General features: G+C 44.4%; 1 protein-coding gene across 3 annotated transcripts in view; it reads left to right on the plus strand.

Annotated features, from left to right (window-relative positions):
- The window catches only part of STK32B (serine/threonine kinase 32B), a 338,968-nt gene that overhangs the window by 210,803 nt on the left and 115,340 nt on the right, over positions 1-12,825 (plus strand). For all 3 annotated transcript variants that reach the window (XM_059066571.2, XM_067036963.1, XM_067036964.1), the window contains one exon: positions 7,470-7,643. In XM_059066571.2, the coding sequence (XP_058922554.1) occupies positions 7,470-7,643 (174 nt within the window). The remainder of the gene's footprint in view (positions 1-7,469; positions 7,644-12,825) is intronic.

The following is a 12,825-nucleotide window of genomic DNA, read 5'->3' on the forward strand; positions in this document are numbered from 1 at the left end:
TATCATACTAAGTGAAGTAAGTCAGACAAAGGCAAATGTCATATGATATCACTTATATGAGGAATCTAAAATAAATATGATGATACAAGTGACCTTATTTACAAAAGAAAAACAGACTCACAGACTTAGAGAATGAATTTATGGTTACCGGGGGGAAGGGGGGAAGGGAGGGATAGATTGGCAGTTCGGGATTGACATGTACACACTGCTGTATTTAAAACAGATAACCAACAAAGACCTACTGTATAAATAAATAAATAATTTTTTAAAAAACAGGGCAGTGAAAGAAAACTACAGACCGATATCTGTCATGAATATTGGAACGTGCATAGGAAACACTCCACAAGTGTGAATTACCATTATTTGCTTCCTATTTCTTACTCCATGCCTCCTCTTTGTAAGGAATGCAAATTATACATTTCTTTTGGAATTCAGCCCAAGGGGAGATGTTTGGCTCCATCTCGTTCGATCAGACAGTGAGTGGGTTGTCTGTTCTGCATTGCCTTTATTGCTCTGTCCTGTGAAGGAGGTTGAACCATGCTCACAATCAGTTTATCCATGTGAACAAAACATTCGCCTCTCCCTTGTCCCACATTTTTCCTCTCCATCGCATCCATCAGTCTTACTTTGTTAGGCACTGCAAAACTTTTAGCAGTAAGCAGAAGGGAGCACAGAGTTAATCTATGAATTAAACCGTTAAGCCACAAGAACAGTGTCCTCCACTGACACGAAGAGATGGCACTTTAGGGTCTGCAAATCCCACTGTGTAGCTGGCAGGTGGGGAGGGCCGTGGACTTGCACCTTGCCTTTGCATCATCCCACAATTTCTCCTGCCCTAAACTACCTTGGCCTGGGGAGCTGGATGGCGTTTGAGAGTCTCCCCTTGATGGCACTTGGCTTACAGGCAGCAGATGGAAACTAACCAGTAATCTCCTGGGAGAGAGACAGGGCCAGAATCAGCCTAGTGTGAGAACAGTGAGGGCTAGCGTGTTCGAATGGCTTGATGACTTTTGTGGCTGAAGTCAAATTAAAAATTTTAAAAACAGCTTATTACTGTGAATGTTATTAAAGGCATATGTATCAAGCACAGTTCAGGTTTGATAAGCTCCTTTTTATTTGTCTGATATGAGCTAACGGAAGGCCCAGCATCCCATTATTGGATTTCTTAGTCTAGAGGGTATTTCTAGCTCCTCTCTTGCTGGATATTAAGTCTCTGAGAATCGCTGGAAGTGAGCATGGTGGGTGAGCCCCCCTCTCTACTTGCTCCCCCTCGAAGATCAAATTGGACAGAAAATGGTCTTAGGAGACGCGCGGCTCCTCGTCCTTGTGGGTGGACAGATTAAGGACAGAGGAGAAGAACGTTGGAGGCACGCGGCCTGTCCTGCTGCCAGGGCTTCCAGAATGACCATCCCACGGAGTCACTCGGAGCAGTTGACTCCTTTTGCATCAGGAAAAGTAGAGAAAGGCATTTGTTTCCAGTGGTCAAGTGGCATTGCGCTGCTGGCAGACTAAGAAGGGTTAGGATTTCCTGCAGAAGGTCCCTTTCATTTCCATGCCTCCCTAGCCATTAATAACACACCTTGGTTGACGAGACCAGGTACTGGGCAAGGTGAGATGAAGTGAGAGGGAGAGCTGGAGATGCTCTAACTGGACATTCAAGGCAGATCATTCTTTGTCATGAGGCCATCCTGTTCACTGTAGGATGTTTAGCAGCATCCTTGGCCTCTAATCACTAGATGCCAGTAGCATCCCTTCCAGTGTGACAACCAAAAATGCCTCGGGATGTCATCAGATGTCCCCACTGGAACACTGGTTGGAAACCACTGCTCTAAACTGGGAAGGGGGTGACGGATAAGAGTAGAGAGGTGGGATTAGGGAGCATTGTGAGGGAGCAGGTAGGGATGAGAGAGTGACAACAATGAGTGTCTTTGGGACTGTTAAGTCCATGGCCAAGGGCAAAAAATGGAAATGCAGCAATGGATCATCAGGGGGCACTTGTCCTGGCACAGGACATCAAACTGCAGACCCCTTATGATTATCCCAAACTCAGGTGACCTATTGGGGCAACTTCTCTCACTGAATCCCAGCTTCTGGCACAGGGCTGGATGCGTAGTAGAAGCCTACTGAGTGTCTGTTGGTGTGTGCATGAGCTCATATTTGTGAAGTAGTCCCTGAGGCCATCCACCAGCATTTCTTTTATTAAGAAAGCTTCATCTGTGAGCATGACGCCCAGACCACTTTGCTGTTGCCCCACGTAGCACTGCTTTTACGGAACTGGACTTTGATGCATTCAATCTATGTTGAGGAACATCATACAAAAATCCCGTTAAACTTGCAACTCTGTTCAGAGCTATTTTATATAGCTCATTGATCACCACGTTACAGAATGCCATCTTTATAAGAATCCAGTGGGAGAGATTTCCCTCTGGCTTCTGCACCAGCAATACACATATGAAACATAAAAATAAACAATTGATTTGTGTTTTTCACTTTGACCCTTGAATCATGAAGCTGGTCATGATTCTCACTTTGCTCTGGTTGCTGGGAAGGTTGCAAATGCACTGATGGCCTACTTCAGGCAAGCAGGCAAGTTCTTTGGGCATGGATTGGGGTATTTTTGCCTGCATCCATTTTCTCGTATTCCTTTATTATTCTTTGACTTGGTCTGTGGCTTACTTATTCTTAATTGTATTATGTTATATGTATTTTGCAAGTCACTTTTAATCCGTTTTGGAATAAGGTAGGAAATTAATACCTTTTTTAAAAAACCCAAAGGATGTTGGATTCTTCATGTTGGCCTGTGTCAATGTCCAGGCCAGGACTGATGCCATCCCAGCTCCTGACCTTCTTTGATCTTGCATATTGAGCCTAATTATCCAGGTTTCTCCATGGTCAGCAATCAAGTGCAGGTTTTTCATTTGTGATCTCCATCATTTCCATGACAATATGCAACAGCATCATGAGGACATAATTATAATTCCAGTCCAATAAGAAGCAAAAGAGGCCATGGCACAGAGCTGTGGAACGGCACAAAACTACAGAGAGATCAATGCAAGGTCATTCTCTGTTCTCCGATAATAACATTGAGTCTCCTGGAGGATGTAGGGTCCATGGCCCAGGGTGACGATGGATCTGCAGCGAGAAAAAGCCAGAATCTGAGTTATTGCCTAAATTATTGTTATCTTTGCAGTTTGGATTTTCTCTTTAGAATTCATTCTGGTCTGCAAGTTTCTCCCCTGAAAATTCATATTGCTCCTCCAAAACGTTCTGATGGAATACTGAATGAGATGCCCTTTGACAGTTTAGCTGTGAATTGAGGGTGCAAGAACTCACTGGTCATTAACATAGCGTTTCAGTAGTCCATCAACTATTAGAATACAAATTGAGCATCTGTAGGAGCGGAATACAGCTGATTCTTGTCATTTCTTTCTGAGCATCTAAACTCTTATCTCCAGTAGCAAATACGTGGAAAGATGCATTGGATGACTCTTTCAATTCCAAGTGACAGAAACACAGTGTTAAGTAGCTTAAATCAAAAAGTACAGTCATTGCCCATGTAAATAGGAAGTTCAGGGACAGACCGCTCTTCTACCCAGGCTGGAGCCCTCACCTCCAGCAGGGCCTCTCTCTGTTTTCAGCCCTTCTTCCCTGCTTCACTCTCTGCAGCTTCACTCTACAGAGGGGTCTTATCTTCATTTTGGGGAACAGGATCTAGACAGCCTCAGTTACAGCTTCTAGCTGAGCACACCTATAGAGGAAGAGGCTTTTCTTTCCTCATCCACACACTGACCCCAGGAGCACTCTGAGGGGGCCTGATGAACCAACACCAGTGGCCAGGGGACGCGTGTAAACTTTCTAGTCATGTTCTCATCTTTTGTTGAGAGGGAGGAGCAGGAATCAGCAGACAGCTCCAACAGGTATGCCTTAAGTGAGGAGAGAAAATCCCAAGTGAATCATAAGTGGGGGAGTGGAGGGCGTTTTGACACCAGACTTGCTACAGGCAAATGATGTCTCTTGTACACTCTTCTTGAACATAGACAAAACAAAATCACTTCATCATACAAAGCCAGTATTACCATGATATCAAAACAGGGTCAGGACAAAGGTAGGAAAATATAAGCCAGTGTCACTTGGAACGTTTGATGCAAAAATCCTAAATGAATAAACCTGAACCCAGTAAAAATATATATATATAGATACATATATATATATAGTATATGTTATATATAATATACTTATATGTATTTATTATACATTATTATATTATATATTATATAAGTTATAAATTTAAAATATATATTATAGATATATACTTATATATTTTATTACATATGTTATATACAATACACATATATATGTATATCTCTCTATATAGATATACATATATGTATGTGTGTTTATCAAGTAAGGTTTTAGTCTAGAAATGCAGACAGTTTAATGTTAAAAAATAAAATAAAACCTTTGAACCCATTTGATAAAAATTCTTAGAAGTCTAGAAAGCAACCTTCTTAACTGGATAAATGATATCCATCAAATATCTACAGCAAACAATTTACTTAATGGGGAAACAGTTTACCAAATTCCAGAACAAGATAAAAATGCCCAGCATCACCTCTTATAATCAATGTTTTACTGGAGGTCCTGGATAGTAAAATAAAACAAGAAAAAGTAAACAGCCTAAGGATTGCAAGAGTATAAACATGGCAGTTTTTTGTAGAATACATAATCATCTTCATATAATAAGTGGAAAAAATATAAGAAAGGTATTAGAACTAATAACTAAGAGGTCAGCCAAGCTGCTAGATTTAAGATAAATATAAGCAACTCCAGAGTGTATTTTCCCCTAGCAATGACCATTTAGTACACCTTACTTTAAAAGATTATCTTCACAATAGCAATAAAATTTATTTTAAAATATCAGAATACTCTGCTCGGTGTTATGTGGCAACCTGGATGGGAAGGGAGTCTGGTATCTGAAACTATCACAACATTGTTAATCAGCTATACTCCAATATAAAATAAAAAGTTAAAGTCATTAAGAAATGCATACATGCCAGGCCCTTAAGTAGAAAAGTATAAAACTTTATTGACAAACATAAAAAGACCAGAATAAATAGATATTTCATGTTCATGGAAAGGTTGGAAAGTTCCAGCCTCGTAAAAATGCTAATTCTCTTTAATTTGTAAATTCAACGTAATTCCAACAAAAGTCAGAGTTTTTCAAGAAACCACATACATTTATTCTAAAGTTCCCATGAAAGAGAAAAGGTTAATACAGATGGCTATGACCATGTTGAAAGACAGATTGAAGCGTGGCTTTTACAGTGTTCGCTGAGGAGGCCCTTGGTTACCTGCTCCATGCCCCAGGGTGTCAAGAGCATCTTTGTTTGATTCTCTCCATCCTCGCATGGGCCCAGACAGTCCACCCAGAAAAAACAGTGTCTGGAAAAGGCCAGTGCCTCCAGGCTGGGAGTCTACCTTGGGCAAGGCTCCTGGGCAAGCTTTATTTTTTAACCTCTTCACGATCATCCAACTCCTGCAATGCATCAATTGGAGCAGTGATCACGCACCAGACAGCTTATACTTGTCCTGAACCAAATATAAAGTCCAGCTGGTGCCCTCCAGGTGGTCCTGGACAAGCCCCTGGACCACCTCTTTCCTGCCTGGGCAGGCAGCCACTGCTCTAGCCCTGAAGTGAGCCTGAAAGAGAATGGAAGAAGCTGGTCTGCATCATCACCCTTGGATTGTCGGTGGCTAAGATGCTGCAACTGGGGGGATGGGAGGTGCTGTCCCCAAGACCCTACAGAGTCCTGGACTCCCAGCACCAGAAGGTTCATGCTGTCCTTCTGTCTGGGTCACAGTCCCTGTGTGTCCCAGACCCAGGGTACCCTTCGTCTGCAAAGACCTTTCCACTCACCTCACTTGCTGGAGAGCTGACTTCCTCCCTCCACGTGCCCACTGCACCCCAGAGAGACTTCTAGAGCCCCTGTCCCCCTGCATGACCACTGACTGTTGACTTAGCCCTTCTCTCCCAGGGGACTGTGTGCCCTTCAGAGTGAGGACAATTGCTTTGTCCCAGTGTCCCCAGCACACCGCCCAATGCCTGTCACAGGACAGGTACTCTGTAAACTTCTGGTAAATTTACAGTTTGGGGTCACAATATATCACCCCCCTCCTCCTTGCTTTGATTCTGACCCATATAAACAGCAGGTGAGATATACAAGGAGAACCGTGACTTTGGGGCAGCCATTTCTTCTCTCTCTGGATCCCAATCTCTGTCATACAGGGCTGGTGGGATTAGATAGCATTTAAGGTTCCTTCCACCCCTGGAATCCCTCATCCCGTAAGCACATGGTCTGTCACCTGTCCTGTGGCCGAATCAGGCTCCCTCCTCAGGGCCACATGCCCAGGTCAGGGAAACACAGCAAGTACATGTTACAGCAGCATCTCAGCAGTGTGTGGTTGTAAGAGCTCGATGAGAGTGGGGGGTCTGAGTCTTGTTTTCACCCCGACAGTGGCTCACTGAGGCCCTCCTTCCCTCTTCTGCCGAACGAGGGGAGTGGCCTGGCTGGCCCAGGTCTAATAGTCGAGGATCTGAGACACAGATCTAAGCATCAGGACAACATCCTGTCATTCTGTGATGCCCTTATTGCAGTTCATGGTTCTCATGTGACGACATTTGATGATGCGATTCTAGTTTACAGTTGTTTAACGCCATTCTCAGGGTTTTTATGTTGGTGCTTCAGCCCTTAAAAGGCCTAAGTGCAATTTCTGTTGCTTTGGGGGGAAAATACACCCAAAACCTTAGCGGCTCAAAATACAACCATTTCATTATCTCATGTTCTGTACGTTGACTGGGCTCATGGGGCGGCTCTCCTGCTGCATGTGATGTCAGCTGGGACTGCAGCAGAATATCCTAATTCCCAAGGTGGCTCACTCTCACGGCTACTGGTTGGCGCTGGCTGTCACTGAACGCTCAGCTGGGGCTCTTGAACAGAGCGCCTTGGTTTTCCTTCTCGTGGCCTCTCCATTGGGCTTGGGCTCTGGCCGGGTTCTGAGGAGCAATGTGAGTGGAAACTGCCAGTTCCCTTAAAGCCTGGGTGTGTCTTACCAGAGCATCACTGCCTTCAAGGGCTGCAGAAACAAGATCCTTGTGGGGAGCAGCATGTGTGGGGAGGACGGGGGAATGAGTGGAGAAAGGGCTGCAGCTTTGGAGTCCAGCTGCTTAAGTCCTGACAACATCTAATTAAAGCATGTACTAAAAACAAAGTAACATGTTGGAGTCCAGTATTGGTTCAGGTGCCATTTGTCAGCCAGAGGACTGGTGCTGTCATAGAACCCTGTAACTTAGGCAGCATCAGTGCCTCTCTCTGAGCCTCAGTTTGCTCTTCTGTAAAATGGGGGCATCGGTCTTGAGGGCATTGGAGTCCTCTCCATCCCTAACTTTCTCTGCCCCTCGGTGCTCCTAGGTACTCCTTCCAGGACGAGGAGGACATGTTCATGGTGGTGGACCTACTGCTGGGAGGGGACCTACGTTATCACCTGCAACAGAATGTACATTTCACAGAGGGGGCCGTGAAGCTCTACATCTGCGAGCTGGCCCTGGCCCTGGAGTATCTGCAGAGGTATCACATCATCCACAGGTAACCAGGCTGCTGGAGGGATGCCGGGTGGTAGGGTGTGACGGGAGGAGTCTGCAGCCATCGAGAGTATTTTCTCACTGACATTCTTTAGAAGTGGCAGTACATGGAGATCATAAAAAGCAGAACAGCTTTATTATTGCTTTTACCTTCTCTACCTACTCCCTTGTCACATGCGTTGAGGCGGAACACTCCCACTGCCTGTGTAACCTCCTCTCTTGGTACCCCACAGCTTAGAGACGTGGCTGGTAGTTGGCCTTTGCTTCTCCATTCTGGTGTGTCTTTGGGAGGCTGGAATGTTCTGTCCCTCTAGCGTCAGGTTAGAAAAGTCACAGTGGCATGAGATGGGAATGTGAGGGATTCTACTCTATTCCTTTCCTTACTTTGAAATCGATGCTGTGCATCATGGAGGATTTCTTCCTCTTGGGAAGCTTCAGTGCTGGCCCTGGGCTTTGGATATAAGCTCTGAGTTTCTGCTGCTTCCTCAGGGCCTTTGCTTCTCCCCGCCTGTGCACAGCACCACCATATCCAACCTGGTGAGCAAGGCAAGTTTGGCTGCAGAGGCAGGAGGCCAGCGAGAGGCTTCAGAAAGCAATGGTTTCATTATAAAGTCTTCTCTCTGACCACAGAGGAGGGGACCAGCGTGAGTAGCTCCAAATCTGTTCACCCATCGTCTGGCACTGTGCCTAGTGGATCTTCTTCTAACTTATACAGTTTTGGAGGACTTGGGAAAGACAAGAACTTGAGCTTCAGGGTAAAGACGGTAGATGAAGCACACACATGTGCACACACACACACCTAGAGTTTCTCCTTTCTAAAATCTCCATATGGGGCTTCCCTGGTGGCGCAGTGGTTGAGAATCCGCCTGCCGATGCAGGGGTCATGGGTTCGTGCCCCGGTCCGGGAAGATCCCACATGCCGCGGAGCGGCTGGGCCCGTGAGCCATGGCCGCTGAGCCTGCGCGTCCGCAGCCTGTGCTCCGCAACGGGAGAGACCACAACAGTGAGAGGCCCGCGTACCACAAAAAAAAAATAAAATCTCCATAAATTGACAGTAAGGAGGGCTTGAAAAATGGTAAATTCACAAGGATGGGGAAAACTAAAGAGGAGACTATAGCAAAACATGGTGACGAGGGGGATTAGAAAGAAGATGTAGAGTAGTAAATGGTTTAGGATGCCAGAAACTGAATTTTGAGTTGTCCCTGGGAAGAACCATGAATTGATAGGCACTAAAGAATCCCCCGCAAGGCTCAGGAATGGACAGTCACCAGTATCGATGGAAGGAGGAAGAGGGGGTAAAAGAGAGGCTAAAATGAGGTTCATTGTTTGAAAGCCTTTTAAGATGTATTGAGAACCCCCAATCTACTTACCCATCCTGAATAACTGGATGGCTGTCCCTTCCTCTTCCAAGCAGAAGACTGAAGGTTTGTTCCCTCAGGAGAGTAAAATAGAGAGTGTCTGGACTGAAAGACATCAAGCCTCTTGAGTTGGGATATGGTACTGAAAATAGCACGACTAAGTAGATACATCCATACCAGATGCTCAGATAACACACCCTCCCCACTTCCAGCTGGGCTCAGGCCTTCCTCCTCCTGAATGGACACCTGAGTGATTTCAGTGGGGGTTTGGCTGAACCAAGAGGAAAGAGATTTAGACATCAGAATTTCCCCAAGACCCTTGGAGTGTAGTTCAGGGTCAGCAAGCCCTGCTCATTTGTTATAAGCTCCCAACTAAGTTAGTGATAGTGACAACTAAAGATTATCAGACAGCCAGAGAAATCTTCTAACATGAATAGTGACAGCCACACAGTCAAGTGGAAAAAGAAACAAAGCTTGGAATAAACAGAGACTCTGCCAGGAGAAGACACTGTCAAAAGAACTATACTCAGTATTTCCAGCGGGATGAAAAGATTTTTGCAATTGTAAAATAAGAAATACTATGTGTATTTAAAATTCAAAGGACAAACATCAGATCAGAGCTCTTATAAATTAAAAATATGGGGCTTCCCTGGTGGCGCAGTGGTTGAGAGTCTGCCTGCCGATGCGGGGGACGTGGGTTCGTGCCCTGGTCCGGGAGGATCTCACATGCCGCGGAGCGGCTGGACCCGTGAGCCATGGCCGCTGAGCCTGCGCGTCCGGAGCCTGTGCTCCACAACGGGAGAGGCCACAACATTGAGAGGCCCGCGTACCACAAAAAAAAAAAAAAAAAAAAGAATGTAGAAATGAAAAATTCAAAAGATAAATGTGTTGGAAGATAAAGCTTGAAGATATCCTATGCACAGTAGAATAAAAAGACAAAAAATATGTATAAGAAAATTAGAGGACCAGTACAGTAAGTTCAATATCAGAGAGAGAGAGAAGGAAGGAAGAGGGAGAGAGAGAGAGAAAGGAAGGAAGGGAGGGAGGAAGAGAGGGAGGGAAGAAAGAAAAGTGAGAAAACATAAACATAGGGGAAGAAATCATCAATGAAATAAAGAATATCTCCTGGACCTGAAATATGTGAATTTCCAGACTGAAGGGTCCACCAAGGATATAGTGACTTGAAACAGACATACATCAAAACAAACTTTGGATCCAATAAGCTTGCACTGTAGAACAATAGTTTGGGATTATCAAACACCAGAAGACAGTGGAAACATGCTTATCAATCAAATGTGAGATGTACATTTTCACAAGGTCAAGGTCTCAAAAAATATACTTCTCATATACCTTTTCTTGAGTAGCTGTTAGAAAATGTCATGGACTCCACTAAAATGAAGGACTAAATCAACGAGGAAGAAATGGAATACGGAAAGCTGGAGCTCCGGCAAAGAAGAGAGAGGCAAAGGAAATCTTCCAGATGATGGGTGGGTCAAGGATGTCAGTTGTGCCTGTGGTGTAGACCATGACCAGTTCTGATTGGAGTCGGATCAGAACACCCTGGGAGAGACTTCTTCAGGAAGAGTGAGCAGATAGAATTCCTAAGACATCTGGCTGCCTTGAGATATTTATTTATTTGGCAAAGAATCTGAAGTTGAATAAATGAGAAGTTCAGGGAAAAAACTCAGCAATAAATAGAAGATAAATTTTAACTCCAGGGAATGAAAGTGTTGGACGGGACATTGCATATCATACAATTTACTACATGAATCATCTCTGCGTAACATGCTTAATCATAATCACCTAACCCCTAAAAATTAACCTAACCAAAAATACAATAACACCCCATTAGGGGAAGTGAGGAAATGGGAAGATGAGTGTGTCTTGTGGGGACACACGAAGGAAAGACTGCTACATACTCATCTTCCATAGTGGGAAGCCAGCAGATAGAGCCGGAAATTGAAAAGTCGAGGAGTCCTGTACATCGGTCATTTCAAGATAAGGAGCTAAATACCAAAACTATAGCCTGGGAGAGATAAATGGATGGAGAGGGAGAAATCAGGGAGAAAGTGACAGGGATTGTTGCTATATTGTAACAAAACTTTCAGCACAATTTGATTCTTGGAACTGTTCCCCTGTGTAATTTTGACACAAATGGTAACAAACATAACAAAATGCAAATGACCACGAGGAAGGAGGGGGAGGAGAGGTAGAAAGAGGAGGAAGGGGAGGAGGAGGAAGTGTAGTAGTTCCAGCCATAACAGTAGTAGTAGTAGTAATAGTAGCAGCAGCAGCCCTGGTCGAATAGGAGTAAAGGGACTGTTCGGTGTAATGCAGAGTATTTACTGAGGTCCATTGTTCATTCACACAGTCATTGACTAGCTTTTGCCCACAGGTATTCCGGCTGTGGAATCTGGGTTTATAAGCACTGTGCTATATTTGTTAAGGAAGGTCACCCTATACCAGAGTAGCCTCTGTGGGCTGGCTGGGCTTCTTTGAAGGCAATGAAAGGAGCGAGTTCTTTACCAACCTTTGTACAAGTATCATTCACCCGTTATCACAGTCCTTCCTCCGCTAGTGTGTAATAGATGATCTATTTGCCTACATCCCCCCAGACACTGAGTCATGTAGACCTTGGTGAGACAGATGCCAACATCCCAGAGCAGAGCTGATGATAGACCAGAAGGAAAATGGAACTGTCACATAAGAGCATGGTGGTTTGGAACCATTTCACTGTGTTTCAACAAATGTTTTTATGTTGCTCTATGTGGGGTCATCTGCCCTCAGATTCCAGACCTACCTGAGAGAAAAGGAGCTATCCAACAATGTAAGGACATTTTTAACAATCCACTAAAAGTAAATGGGATTACCTTACCATTCCTAAACTTACAGACTTGGCAGAGATTTGAGTCAGGGTTTTTTTCCCCCTCCCATATGGTTCAATAAATCTCTTTTTCATTGTGTATGTATGTACAGACTTGAAATTATGTGTGTCTGTACACACTGTGCATAGGGATATAGGATAATGTTGTGCAATGTTTTATATTCATTCAACAGATGAATATGTAAGTCCGCTGCTGCATATGTACAAGACACTGTCAATGCCATATTTTATACAGACTGATGAATGTTGCTTCTTTCCAAGTAGCCACACTTGCAAGTGATAGAATCATTCCACAAATGCAAGCCTGAGTTGAATTGCCAAGAGTTTCTATCTTCCATCTTGGTGGACTTGGACATGTGACTTACTTTTTGGGCTTCCATTTCCTAATCTGTAAAATGGGCCTGATGACACCTACTTCACAAACTCCATGAGATGCAAATTCCATGAGAAAAAGTTCATAAAGGATTTAACTGTGCCTGGGGCCTTTTAGGTACCTCATTCCTCTTTCTTTCATCTGAGGGAATTGATTTTGAAACCAGGTGTTCATTTATACTTAGTGGTGACAAACCTCCATCCTTTGAGGATGATGTAGATCTGTAGAAAATACAAGGTATTTCAGAGTATAACCCAGTGAGCTTGAAAGTGCCTAAGCAGGAAAATACCACTGTGGGTTCAAAATAAATCATTGTCTTAAAACAATTAGAAGATTTACTTTTTAGACCACTTGAGTTGGCCCTTCATTCTTTCAAAACACTCCGGGCCAAGAAGTGTGCCAGCCCTGGGAAGAAAGTGATGGGTGGGACCGTTTGCCTGCACCTGAGCTGATTCCCTGGGTGGAAGAGACAGCCACTCTAGGAGCCAAATGACTGCAGTCCGAGGGGGAGAGGGCACCCAGGACAGGACACCACACAGTGGCGGGCGGGACCTCTGAGGAGGGCACCCAG

The sequence above is a fragment of the Kogia breviceps genome, chromosome 6 (assembly GCF_026419965.1).
Source record: "Kogia breviceps isolate mKogBre1 chromosome 6, mKogBre1 haplotype 1, whole genome shotgun sequence".
Lineage (NCBI taxonomy): Eukaryota > Metazoa > Chordata > Mammalia > Artiodactyla > Physeteridae > Kogia > Kogia breviceps.